The sequence below is a fragment of the Gigantopelta aegis genome, chromosome 5, assembly GCF_016097555.1.
Source record: "Gigantopelta aegis isolate Gae_Host chromosome 5, Gae_host_genome, whole genome shotgun sequence".
In the NCBI taxonomy this organism is placed as follows: Eukaryota; Metazoa; Mollusca; class Gastropoda; order Neomphalida; family Peltospiridae; genus Gigantopelta; species Gigantopelta aegis.
In genome coordinates, this window is record NC_054703.1 from 7,686,365 (window position 1) to 7,700,557 (window position 14,193).

A 14,193-nucleotide genomic window follows, 5' to 3' on the forward strand; every position below is an offset into this window, starting at 1 on the left:
TATTACCTCCTTTAATGTCACCGTTATTCATAGTCCGATTAACTTGTCTTAAACTTATTTTTCCAACAAAGTACTGATAGAAAACATGTTTTATGGAAAATACATTGCTACTGGTCCACTGTTTTCCGATGTCCAGTTTTGTCAACAGATTAAAGTAACAATATTGGACAGTCGCCAACTGGCGAATGTGATTTTATATTTTAGACAGCAGGGAATGTTTTTAGTCGCCATGGCGAGTATTTTACTCGTATTGTAAAGCACTGCACTTGATGCATGGTTGGTTTCGGATTGATCCCCATTCAGTGGACCCATTTGGCTATTTCTCGTTCCAATCAGTACACCACTTCTGGTGTAACAAAGTCCATGGTATGTGTTATCCTATGGGTGCTAGCTACTAATGGGAAAATGTAGCAGCTTTCCTCTCGAGACTCTGAATTACCAAATGTTTTACATCCAATAGCCGATAATTACAGGACTTCTAGAATTTGTATAAAATCCACTAGCCATCAGTGACTTAAATTCACTAGCCCTACTGTACTTAAAGTTAATACAATTGTACTAAATACAATTGTACTAAATACAATTGTACTAAATAATAGTAATAATCAGACGGGGCTTCTCACTGGACTTTCTCCATTGGGGGTCATTTGAGCTTTCTTGTGAAATTTGGGGAGTCCCATAATAGGATTTTAAGTTAAAAGTAAAAAAGTCCTGTCCAAGTTCCATGCTTCAAAAGACACTTTTGGAGGGTCAGTGAGATCCCTGATCAGATATTTTATCTAAAGAGGGAGATGGAGCTTAGAAACACTAACATTGGGGGGTTGGGGTGGGGGCAGGATATGCATATTTACAAAATAGACAACTACAACATCTGACCATTTTATTTTTACTAGCCGTCTGGCATGTCAATAGTAGATATTAACTAGTCCAACATTAAATATCACTAGCCATGGCAGTGGGGCTACCATAATCTAGAAGCCCTGAATTAATCAATCAATGTGCTCTAGTGGTATCATTACACAAATCAAACCTTTATAGAAAGAAAAACAATATTTAATAAAGTAGGAAGAAATGTTTTTATTTAGCGAAGCACTCAACAATTCTATTTACTGTTATAGATGACAATCAATATATGGTTAAGGATCCCACAGATGACGAAGAAGCTAATTCCATAATTCAACATCATTCATTTCAACTTATTTCTGTGCTTATATCCAATTAAGGTTCAAGTACGCTGTCCTGGGCACACACCTCAGCTATCTGGGCTTTCTGTCCAGGACAGTTCGTTAATTTGTTAGTGAGAGAGAAGAGGGTGTAGTGGCCTTACACCTACCCATTGAGCCCTCAAGAACTTGCTCTGGGTTGGAGCCGGTACCGGGCTGCAAACCCTATACCTACCAGCCTGTAGTCCGATGGCTTAACCACTACGCCACCGAGGCAGGTTATTTACATTTGTGGAAAACATGCATCATTTCAATTACTAATGTCTCAATCTTTGTAGGTTTTTCCCCCAACACACAATGTTGATTACCTTTGCAGAAAAATCTTTTTTTCATAACGACCATGCCTCTCCTCTCAAAGACTTAGGAAGCACATTCATATAGTGACAAATCATGAATGATTCCATTTCCTTCACAATTTGCCCACATTAAAACGGACCTTCTAAGCATCAAAATTCAAGTTTAAAGAAGTCCATTTCCATCATTCTTTTGTCTTGAACAGTCTATTGACATTCTGACAGGATGTTATATAAGCCCATTTCTGTTACACACTTTCTCTATCTTGAACAGGTAATTGTGTTTTAACTGGATAATACTAAGTCCATTTCCATCATGTTTTGTCTATCTTGAACAATCTGTTTGAACATGTTTTGACTGAATAATATTAAGTCCATTTCCATCATGTTTTGTCTATCTTGAACAATCTGTTTGAACATGTTTTGACTGAATAATATTAAGTCCATTTCCATCATGTTTTGTCTATCTTGAACAATCTGTTTGAACATGTTTTGACTGAATAATATTAAGTCCATTTCCATCATGTTTTGTCTATCTTGAACAATCTGTTTGAACATGTTTTGACTGAATATCTGTTCATGTTTTGACTGGATAATTAAGTCCATTTCCATCATGTTTTGTCTATCTTGAACAATCTGTTCATGTTTTGACTGGATAATTGAAGTCCATTTCCATCACATTTTGTCTATCTTGAACAATCTGTTCATGTTTTGACTGGATAATTTAAGTCCATTTCCATCATGTTTTGTCTATCTTGAACAATCTGTTCATGTTTTGACTGGATAATTTAAGTCCATTTCCATCATGTTTTGTCTATCTTGAACAATCTGTTCTTGATTTGACTGGATCATTTTAAGTCCATTTCCATCATGTTTTGTCTATCTTGAACAATCTGTTCATGATTTGACTGGATCATTTTAAGTCCATTTCCGTCACGCTTTGTCAGAATAGTCTTGCAGTACTCCATCTAAATGATCGTTGTGTTTCTTGAACATTTTGTTTTTCCTTCCTCCGCCCTTCTTTCTCTTCACTTGACACTGGAATAGAAGAAAAAAAGCACCAAACACATTACAACATGTACTGAACTGTAAAAGAAAACCAGTGTCAGAATGACCATCCATATGTTTGACATCCAATAGCTGATGATAAGGTAAAACATCAATGTGCTCTAGTGATGTCATTAAATAACACAAACTTTACTTTTTTGATTAATGGAAGATACAATCTTGAGGATATATGCAGTACTAAAAAACTACATTCTTGAATATACGGTGTTTAATCATTGTAAATGTATTTAGTTACATGTGTGTAAGATTAAAATAGTTTTTTGTAAATTTGATCCCATATTTTTAATATTTAAAACTACAATCTAAGTACATTTTAAAACAAAAGAAAGAAAGAAATGTTTTATTTAATGATGCACTCAACACATTTTATTTATGGTTATATGGCATCAGACATATGGTTAAGGACCACACAGATTTTGAGAGGGAACCCACTGTCACCACTTCATGGGCTACCGTATATCTTTGCCTGTAAGTCGATCTCGGCTATAAGTCGAGTCCCTAATTTCAAGCCCTGAAAACTTATTTTTTTATTGACCCGTTTATAAGTCGACCCATGAAAAACAACTTATAAATATTGAAGTATTTCTTATTTTCAGAACATGAGAACAATAATGTACAATATTTGAACAAAAGAAAATTATTTTACAAATTTCGGTTTTCACGTTTTGTACATCGCAAACAAGTAACAGCATCAAAATGAAATATTCCCTTAGTAGATAGTGAAAGCTGTTTGACTGTTACTGTATGGCACTGTACAGCATGGTTTTGTGCACAGACAACAATTTTATTTATAAACACTGGCAACAGATCACTACAATAAAACTGAAAGTATCAGTTAATCACATATTTTGCCGCCATATTAATACATGTAAGGAGGATAACTCTGGAAAGTACACTGGTTTTTATGTATGTCCCTATGGCTCTAGTGAACTGCAGATATCAGTCTAAGCTGTTTTAAGGGAAAGCTCAGTAATATTCATGAAGTTAATCACCGACAAAACATTGTTTGAACAACCATTAATGCCAGTGACCAGATTTCAAAATAAACTCAGGCAACAGATAGTTAGTATTGTTTACATTTTTGCTATTAGTGATGACTGTTATTTTAACTAAGTGGACTGTTCTCTTGGCATGCGAGAGATATCGCACGCCTTTTTGCATAACCAAAACCGTTCTAATGCCCCCCCCCCCCCAAAAAAAAAGGTTATAAAAAAACAAATGTGTCAAATTAACATATTTGAGTATAAATACAGGGCATACTTCAACAATAAAACTTGTAAAATAATCCCCAAAACGGTAATATTTTTGGGTGAAATTTTTTTACCCTCTTATAAGTCGACCCCCCAAGTTACAAAATAATTTTTGGGTAAAAAAATTCGACTTATAGGCAAAGATATACGGTACTCTTTCCGATTAGCAGCAAGGGATCTTTTATTTGTCTTCTCACAGGCAGGATAACACAAACCATGGTCTTTGTTGAACCAGTTATGGATCACTGGTCAGTGCAAGTGGTTTTGAGTCGGTATCTGGATTAAAAATCCCATGCCTCGACTGGGATCCGAACCCAGTACCTACCAGCATGTAGACCGATGGCCTAACCACAATGCCACCGAGGCCGGTAAAGAACTAATAAATACATACCACTTTCCTAACTCCAAGTTCTTGCATGGATGTTATTCCTTGTTTTTCTAAATATTCCTCAATCTTCCTTTCATCTAGTCCTTCAACACCCACACTACGCCACATCTTCTTGAACTCTGAAACAAATTGCACAGGCGTAAATCTCTTGCCTACCACAAACATATTTCATGTTGTTGTTTTCATGTGCATTGTGATGGACATCCATAGAAAGAAAGAAAGAAAGAAATGTTTTATTTAACAACGCACTCGACAAATTTTATTTACAGTTATATGGCATCGGACATATGGTTATGGACCACACAGTTATTGAGGGAGGAAACCCGCTGTCGTCACTTCATGGGCTACTCTTTTCGATTAGCAGCAAGGGATCTTTTATATGCACCATCCCATAGACAGGATAGCATGTACCACAGCCTTTGATGTATCAGTCGTGGTGCACTATCTGGAGCGAGAAATAGCCCAATGGGCCCACCAATGGGGATCGATCCCAAACTGACTGCGCATCAAGCGAACGCTTTACCACTAGGCTACGTCCCGCCACTCAATACAAGACCACCCCCCCCCCAAAAACAAATCCCCACAACACCCATTAAATAAAAGCATTAAGTTAAAATTTTAATTTAAGTAATTTTATTTTCACATGCATTGTGATGAACGTCCGTAGGTGCAACTGTAAACCAAGTTTCATGCACCGTGACGAACGTCCGTAGGTGCAACTGTAAACCAAGTTTCATGCACCGTGACGAACATCCGTAGGTGCAACTGTAAACCAAGTTTCATGCACCGTGACGAACGTCCGTAGGTGCAACTGTAAACCAAGTTTCATGCACCGTGACGAACGTATGTAGGTGCAACTGTAAACCAAGTTTCATGCACCGTGACGAACGTCCGTAGGTGCAACTGTAAACCAAGTTTCATGAATGTCACTAAACATGGAAGCCCTAGCTGTATTAATACTATGTTATACCGTCATCAACATTCAACAGGCAGTATTTATCCTTGTAGAACAAGATCTTCTTCTTGTCAATAGGCCGAGTCACGTAAATGATGTAGTCATCCAGACTCTGAAAATAAAACACAGAGAGAACTGTAGAATATTGTCATTTATCATCCATTAAAGGCTTTTCTAGGAGATATCGCTGGCACTATAATTTGTGATATCTCGTGTGATATTCTCCTAGGAGATATCGCTTCTTTTGTCACTGTGTATGTTTCAGCGCTTAACCTATCATTAGTGATGTCACACCACTGTCGTTCTGCTAGTTAACAAGTCTACTGTTGCCAAATATAGTGACATTCAACACACATTACTGACATTGTTTACAATTGTCGCAAATGAAAAGAATGATAATGGATGATAAAAACAATACCCCCCTCATGTCTTTTGGTATAATATATCAGCACTCATTGATAAAAGTATAAAAATCCTCGGCAAGCCTCAGATTTCATACTCGTGCTGATAAATTATGATATCACAATACACTCAGGGAGTATCCATTATTAATACAGAATGAAAATAGTGTTCGAATTTAAAGATAGATACTTAACAGCAGCACCAATGAAGTTTCTGCGATATGAATTACCATAAATCAGAAGCATTACCGATTTTTTTTTTACCGATGGATACAAATTGTTTGGAGGAATTATTTTTGGTTTTTAATCCTGTGATTATTTGCTGCACAAGTTATAGATTTAAAATTTCTGTAGACAGGCTAAAAATTCCCTAAGCAGGACAAAAACAAGAGTTGAAAAATGCAGCAATGAAGAAAAAGTCTAGAAAACAAATTTCCATATCTCCTAAGTTCAAGGGCCATAACTCCGTCAAAAATGGGTGAATGGCCATGAAAGTCAAACTTGATTTTTAAAAAAACTTGATAAAGCTACACACAAAATTTCAGCTCAGCATCTCTAAAAACCAACCTGGAAAACATATGAGGGACAGACAGACAGACAGACAGACAGAGATGAAACCTATAATCCCCTCCGGTTGGACCGGTAGTGGACTAATAAACTGATGCTTGACTACCTTCAAAGCCTTGGCGGCATTGGGAAGACAGACAGACAGACAGACAGACAGACAGACAGGAGGATGGAGATGAAACCTATAATCCCCTTGACTACCTTCAAAGCCTTGATGGCACTGGGAAGACAGACAGACAGACAGACAGACAGACAGGAGGATGGAGATGAAACCTATAATCCCCTCGACTACCTTCAAAGCCTTGATGGCATTGGGAAGACAGACAGACAGACAGACAGACAGACAGACAGGAGGATGGAGATGAAACCTATAATCCCCTTGACTACCTTCAAAGCCTTGGCAGCATTGGGAAGACAGACAGACAGACAGACAGGAGGATGGAGATGAAACCTATAATCCCCTTGACTACCTTCAAAGCCGTGGCAGCATTGGGAAGACAGACAGACAGACAGACAGGAGGATGGAGATGAAACCTATAATCCCCTTGACTACCTTCAAAGCCTTGGTGGCATTGGGAAGACAGACAGACAGACAGACAGGAGGATGGAGATGAAACCTATAATCCCCTTGACTACCTTCAAAGCCGTGGCAGCATTGGGAAGACAGACAGACAGACAGACAGGAGGATGGAGATGAAACCTATAATCCCCTCGACTACCTTCAAAGCCTTGGTGGCATTGGGAAGACAGACAGACAGACAGACAGGAGGATGGAGATGAAACCTATAATCCCCTTGACTACCTTCAAAGCCGTGGCAGCATTGGGAAGACAGACAGACAGACAGACAGGAGGATGGAGATGAAACCTATAATCCCCTCGACTACCTTCAAAGCCTTGGCAGCATTGGGAAGACAGACAGACAGACAGGAGGATGGAGATGAAACCTATAATCCCCTCGACTACCTTCAAAGCCTTGGCAGCATTGGGAAGACAGACAGACAGACAGACAGGAGGATGGAGATGAAACCTATAATCCCCTCGACTACCTTCAAAGCCTTGGCAGCATTGGGAAGACAGACAGACAGACAGACAGGAGGATGGAGATGAAACCTATAATCCCCTCGACTACCTTCAAAACCTTGATGGCATTGGGAAGACAGACAGACAGACAGACAGACAGGAGGATGGAGATGAAACCTATAATCCCCTCGACTACCTTCAAAGCCTTGGCGGCATTGGGAAGACAGACAGACAGACAGACAGACAGGAGGATGGAGATGAAACCTATAATCCCCTCGACTACCTTCAAAGCCTTGATGGCACTGGGAAGACAGACAGACAGACAGGAGGATGGAGATGAAACCTATAATCCCCTTGACTACCTTCAAAGCCTTGGCGGCATTGGGAAGACAGACAGACAGACAGACAGGAGGATGGAGACGAAACCTATAATCCCCTCGACTACCTTCAAAGCCTTGGCAGCATTGGAAAGACAGACAGACAGACAGACAGACAGGAGGATGGAGATGAAACCTATAATCCCCTTGACTACCTTCAAAGCCTTGGCGGCATTGGGAAGACAGACAGACAGACAGACAGGAGGATGGAGATGAAACCTATAATCCCCTCGACTACCTTCAAAGCCTTGGCAGCATTGGGAAGACAGACAGACAGACAGACAGGAGGATGGAGATGAAACCTATAATCCCCTCGACTACCTTCAAAGCCTTGGCAGCATTGGGAAGACAGACAGACAGACAGACAGGAGGATGGAGATGAAACCTATAATCCCCTCGACTACCTTCAAAACCTTGATGGCATTGGGAAGACAGACAGACAGACAGACAGACAGGAGGATGGAGATGAAACCTATAATCCCCTCGACTACCTTCAAAGCCTTGGCGGCATTGGGAAGACAGACAGACAGACAGACAGACAGGAGGATGGAGATGAAACCTATAATCCCCTCGACTACCTTCAAAGCCTTGATGGCACTGGGAAGACAGACAGACAGACAGGAGGATGGAGATGAAACCTATAATCCCCTTGACTACCTTCAAAGCCTTGGCGGCATTGGGAAGACAGACAGACAGACAGACAGGAGGATGGAGACGAAACCTATAATCCCCTCGACTACCTTCAAAGCCTTGGCGGCATTGGGAAGACAGACAGACAGACAGACAGGAGGATGGAGACGAAACCTATAATCCCCTCGACTACCTTCAAAGCCTTGGCAGCATTGGAAAGACAGACAGACAGACAGACAGACAGGAGGATGGAGATGAAACCTATAATCCCCTTGACTACCTTCAAAGCCTTGGCGGCATTGGGAAGACAGACAGACAGACAGACAGGAGGATGGAGATGAAACCTATAATCCCCTTGACTACCTTCAAAGCCTTGGCAGCATTGGGAAGACAGACAGACAGACAGACAGGAGGATGGAGATGAAACCTATAATCCCCTTGACTACCTTCAAAGCCGTGGCAGCATTGGGAAGACAGACAGACAGACAGACAGGAGGATGGAGATGAAACCTATAATCCCCTTGACTACCTTCAAAGCCGTGGCAGCATTGGGAAGACAGACAGACAGACAGACAGGAGGATGGAGATGAAACCTATAATCCCCTCGACTACCTTCAAAGCCTTGGCAGCATTGGGAAGACAGACAGACAGACAGGAGGATGGAGATGAAACCTATAATCCCCTTGACTACCTTCAAAGCCGTGGCAGCATTGGGAAGACAGACAGACAGACAGACAGGAGGATGGAGATGAAACCTATAATCCCCTTGACTACCTTCAAAGCCTTGGTGGCATTGGGAAGACAGACAGACAGACAGACAGGAGGATGGAGATGAAACCTATAATCCCCTTGACTACCTTCAAAGCCGTGGCAGCATTGGGAAGACAGACAGACAGACAGACAGGAGGATGGAGATGAAACCTATAATCCCCTCGACTACCTTCAAAGCCTTGGCAGCATTGGGAAGACAGACAGACAGACAGGAGGATGGAGATGAAACCTATAATCCCCTCGACTACCTTCAAAGCCTTGGCAGCATTGGGAAGACAGACAGACAGACAGACAGGAGGATGGAGATGAAACCTATAATCCCCTCGACTACCTTCAAAGCCTTGGCAGCATTGGGAAGACAGACAGACAGACAGACAGGAGGATGGAGATGAAACCTATAATCCCCTCGACTACCTTCAAAACCTTGATGGCATTGGGAAGACAGACAGACAGACAGACAGACAGGAGGATGGAGATGAAACCTATAATCCCCTCGACTACCTTCAAAGCCTTGATGGCATTGGGAAGACAGACAGACAGACAGACAGACAGGAGGATGGAGATGAAACCTATAATCCCCTCGACTACCTTCAAAGCCTTGATGGCACTGGGAAGACAGACAGACAGACAGGAGGATGGAGATGAAACCTATAATCCCCTTGACTACCTTCAAAGCCTTGGCGGCATTGGGAAGACAGACAGACAGACAGACAGGAGGATGGAGACGAAACCTATAATCCCCTCGACTACCTTCAAAGCCTTGGCAGCATTGGAAAGACAGACAGACAGACAGACAGACAGGAGGATGGAGATGAAACCTATAATCCCCTTGACTACCTTCAAAGCCTTGGCGGCATTGGGAAGACAGACAGACAGACAGACAGGAGGATGGAGATGAAACCTATAATCCCCTTGACTACCTTCAAAGCCTTGGCAGCATTGGGAAGACAGACAGACAGACAGACAGGAGGATGGAGATGAAACCTATAATCCCCTTGACTACCTTCAAAGCCGTGGCAGCATTGGGAAGACAGACAGACAGACAGACAGGAGGATGGAGATGAAACCTATAATCCCCTTGACTACCTTCAAAGCCGTGGCAGCATTGGGAAGACAGACAGACAGACAGACAGGAGGATGGAGATGAAACCTATAATCCCCTCGACTACCTTCAAAGCCTTGGCAGCATTGGGAAGACAGACAGACAGACAGGAGGATGGAGATGAAACCTATAATCCCCTCGACTACCTTCAAAGCCTTGGCAGCATTGGGAAGACAGACAGACAGACAGACAGGAGGATGGAGATGAAACCTATAATCCCCTCGACTACCTTCAAAGCCTTGGCAGCATTGGGAAGACAGACAGACAGACAGACAGGAGGATGGAGATGAAACCTATAATCCCCTTGACTACCTTCAAAGCCTTGGCGGCACTGGGAAGACAGACAGACAAACAGACAGACAGACAGGAGGATGGAGATGAAACCTATAATCCCCTCGACTACCTTCAAAGCCTTGATGGCATTGGGAAGACAGACAGACAGACAGACAGACAGACAGGAGGATGGAGATGAAACCTATAATCCCCTCGACTACCTTCAAAGCCTTGATGGCATTGGGAAGACAGACAGACAGACAGACAGACAGACAGGAGGATGGAGATGAAACCTATAATCCCCTCGACTACCTTCAAAGCCTTGGCAGCATTGGGAAGACAGACAGACAGACAGGAGGATGGAGATGAAACCTATAATCCCCTCGACTACCTTCAAAGCCTTGGCAGCATTGGGAAGACAGACAGACAGACAGACAGGAGGATGGAGATGAAACCTATAATCCCCTTGACTACCTTCAAAGCCTTGGCAGCATTGGGAAGACAGACAGACAGACAGACAGGAGGATGGAGATGAAACCTATAATCCCCTCGACTACCTTCAAAGCCTTGGCAGCATTGGGAAGACAGACAGACAGACAGACAGGAGGATGGAGATGAAACCTATAATCCCCTCGACTACCTTCAAAGCCTTGGCAGCATTGGGAAGACAGACAGACAGACAGGAGGATGGAGATGAAACCTATAATCCCCTCGACTACCTTCAAAGCCTTGGCAGCATTGGGAAGACAGACAGACAGACAGACAGACAGGAGGATGGAGATGAAACCTATAATCCCCTCGCCTACCTTCAAAGCCTTGGCAGCATTGGGGAGAGATTCCTCGATGTCATCCTGCAGGATGCCGCCCGTCCCGTACAGGTCGTAGTTCTTCAACAACTTCAGGAGACTCTTCTTGTCCCTCACTTCGTACTTCGGCTTGAAGGCGAACTTCGTCCCTTCCGAATCATGAACCACTTTCAGTTTAGGGTTGTTCAACAAGGCCTGTAGGAAGAGAAAACAAAACAAAAATAAAAATAAATAAATAAATGTTTCTTTTGTTTCACGACACCACTAGAGAACGAAGGAAGGAAGGAAATGTTTTATTTAACGACACACTCAACACATTTTATTTATAGATATATGGCGTTGGACATATGGTCAAGGACCACACAGATATAGAGAGAGGAAACCCACTGTTGCCATTTCATGGGCTACTCTTTTTTTCGGTTAGCAGCAAGGGATCTTTTATATGCACCATCCCACAGACAGGATAGTACATACCACAGCCTTTGTTACACCAGATGTGGAGCACAAGCTGAAACAAGAAATAGCCAAATGGGTCCACCAACGGGGATCGATCCTAAACTGACCGTGCATACAGCAAGTGCTTTGCCACTGAGCTACCCCCCCCCCCCCACACACACACAAGAGAACATTAATGTTTTAATCATCAGCTGCTGGTTGTCGAACATTATTTAGTTTTTACATAGTTTTAGAAGAAATCTGCTAAATGTTTTCAACAGCAGCAAGAGATCTTTTACAAGCACTTCCCCACAGACATGGAACAATGGAGCTGCAGGTTTCCTATGAAAAAAAAGTAAAGTTTGTTTTATTTAACGACGCCGCTAGAGCACATTGATTTTTTATCTTATCATCGGCTATTGGACGTCAAACATATGGTCATTCTGACACTGTTTTTAGAGGAAACCCGCTGTCGCCACATATGCTACTCTTTTTACGACAGGCAGCAAGGGATCTTTTATTTGCGCTTCCCACAGGCAGGATAGCACAAACCATGGCCTTTGTTGAACCAGTTATGGACCACTGGTCGGTGCAAGTGGTTTACACCTACCCATTGAGCCTTGTGGAGCACTCACTCAGGGTTTGGAGTCGGTATCTGGATTAAAAATCCCATGCCTCGACTGGGATCCGAACCCAGTACCTACCAGCCTGTAGACCGATGGCCTGCCACGACGGGTTTCCTATGAAGACTATATGTAAGAATTACCAAATATCTGACATACAACAGCTGATGATTAATTAATCACTGTGCTTTAAAAACAAATTGTGACACATTATCATCGTAACATAATTTAAAAAGTGTTATGCCTACTTTTGTTTTCATGTAAGTGCCACAAAGGTAAATGTTTGAAACTTTATTCAAAATCAAGAATGACATCATTGTTCATATGTAATTAATTTTATAAAATCATTTTCAATATGTACACTACATGGAAATACAAATACTTGACAGTATGGCAGCTTTTTTTTTTTTTTTTTTTTTTGGTTTTCAATGGAAAATACATGGGATTTTTTTGTTGAAAAAGTGATTTTCGGCAAGTATTTTCTCTTGGCAACAATGGTGGCACATCGTGGTCATTTTGAGGAATCAATAGGAATTTAATAAAGAAAGAAATGTTTTATTTAACGATGCACTGAAAACATTTTATTTACGGTTATATGGCGTCAGACATATGGTTAAGGACCACACATATTTTGAGAGGAAACCCGCTGTCGCCACATAGGCTACTCTTTTACAACAGGCAGCAAGGGATCTTTTATTTGCGCTTCCCACAGGGAGGATAGCACAAACCATGGCCTTTGTTGAACCAGTTATGGATCACTGGTCGGTGCAAGTGGTTTACACCTACCCATTGAGCCTTGCGGAGCACTCACTCAGGGTTTGGAGTTGGTATCTGGATTAAAAATCCCATGTCTCGACTGGGATCTGAACCCAGTACCTAGCAGCCTGTAGACAGATGGCCTGCCACGACGCCACCGAGGCCGGTCAGGAATTTGATAATGAATTTGATTGTTTTACCAACAAGGAAAATCACCAAATATTGGGATATGAATCGTCGTTTGAGGGCCCATGGCAAATGGCAATACTGTGGGGATTAGCTGACATTTTTAATTCCCTGCAGCACGTTTTTTTTGCATTTTCTTATTTGTCACCACAACTGGTCAAAGGCTGTGATAGGTGCTACCCTGTCTGTGGGAAAGTGCATATAAAAAATCTCTTGCTGTTAATGGAAAAATGTAGTGGGTTGACTACGTGTCAGAATTACCAAATGTTTGACATCCAACAGCCGATGATTAATTCATCAATGTGCTCTAGTGGTGTCGTTCAACAAAACAAACTTTTAACTCTTTTCATAATTGCATGGGGTGGTGGATCAGGTCTCATCCTATCCTTGCCAAATTAGACAACTGCTAATTTTTATACAAAACAGCTACAACATTTTGTGTTTGGGTAATAAAAGGTTCTTTAAATGAACTAATTTTGAATAATTTTTAAGGAAATGCTCTATATATCTGAAAATTGGCTAAAACAAAATTTGTTTCAGTGTCTTGTCTCTCTCTCTCTGCCTGTCTGTCTGTCACTTACTCACACACACACACACACTCTCACTCACTCACTCACTCACTCACTCACTCACTCACTCACTCTCTCACTCTCTCACTCTCTCTCTCTCTCTCTCTCTCTCTCTCTCACTCATATATAATACAAACACGATAAACACGATGTCATTTTGACCCAGATACCACATTAATGGTAGACATTCTGTCCGCTGCACACTGTTAGGGGATGGTATCCCAGCCTACCTCCGTGATGAGCCAGTGTTTCATACGAGCCCCGATGTCCAGCTGGTTCGTTTCATCAAGAATGTCCTCGATAGCAAGCGGGAACGTGTCGCCATGCTGATGGCGGTTCTGTAACAAGAAATGTTTTATAAAAGTATAACACCAACTTGGACTCTAGTAACAAGAAATGTTTTATAAAAGTATAACACCCACTTGGACTCTAGTAACAAGAAATGTTTTATAAAAGTATAACACCCACTTGGACTCTAGTAACAAGAAATGTTTACTCT

At 41.8% G+C, this 14,193-nt stretch overlaps 1 protein-coding gene across 1 annotated transcript; it reads right to left on the reverse strand.

Annotated features, from left to right (window-relative positions):
* Nucleotides 1–2,093: 2,093 nt before the first annotated feature.
* Nucleotides 2,094–14,182, reverse strand: LOC121373587 (general transcription factor IIE subunit 2-like). The gene is made up of 5 exons (XM_041500275.1): nucleotides 13,925–14,182; nucleotides 11,126–11,320; nucleotides 5,193–5,289; nucleotides 4,226–4,341; nucleotides 2,094–2,554 (listed from the first exon to the last, which is right to left on the reverse strand). The coding sequence occupies exons 1-5, from the start codon at nucleotides 13,946–13,948 to the stop codon at nucleotides 2,450–2,452; spliced, it is 537 nt and encodes a 178-aa protein (XP_041356209.1). The 5' UTR covers nucleotides 13,949–14,182; the 3' UTR covers nucleotides 2,094–2,449.
* Nucleotides 14,183–14,193: the final 11 nt, after the last annotated feature.

Excerpts from the sequence above, each read along its gene's own strand:
- LOC121373587 (XM_041500275.1), bottom strand. The coding sequence starts at position 13,948 with ATGAAACACTGGCTCATCACGGAG. Across the intron at positions 11,321-13,924 it reads AACACTGGCTCATCACGGAG|GCCTTGTTGAACAACCCTAA; the intron begins GTAGGCTGGGAT and ends CTCTTCCTACAG. Across the intron at positions 5,290-11,125 it reads ATGCTGCCAAGGCTTTGAAG|AGTCTGGATGACTACATCAT; the intron begins GTAGGCGAGGGG and ends TTTTATTTTCAG.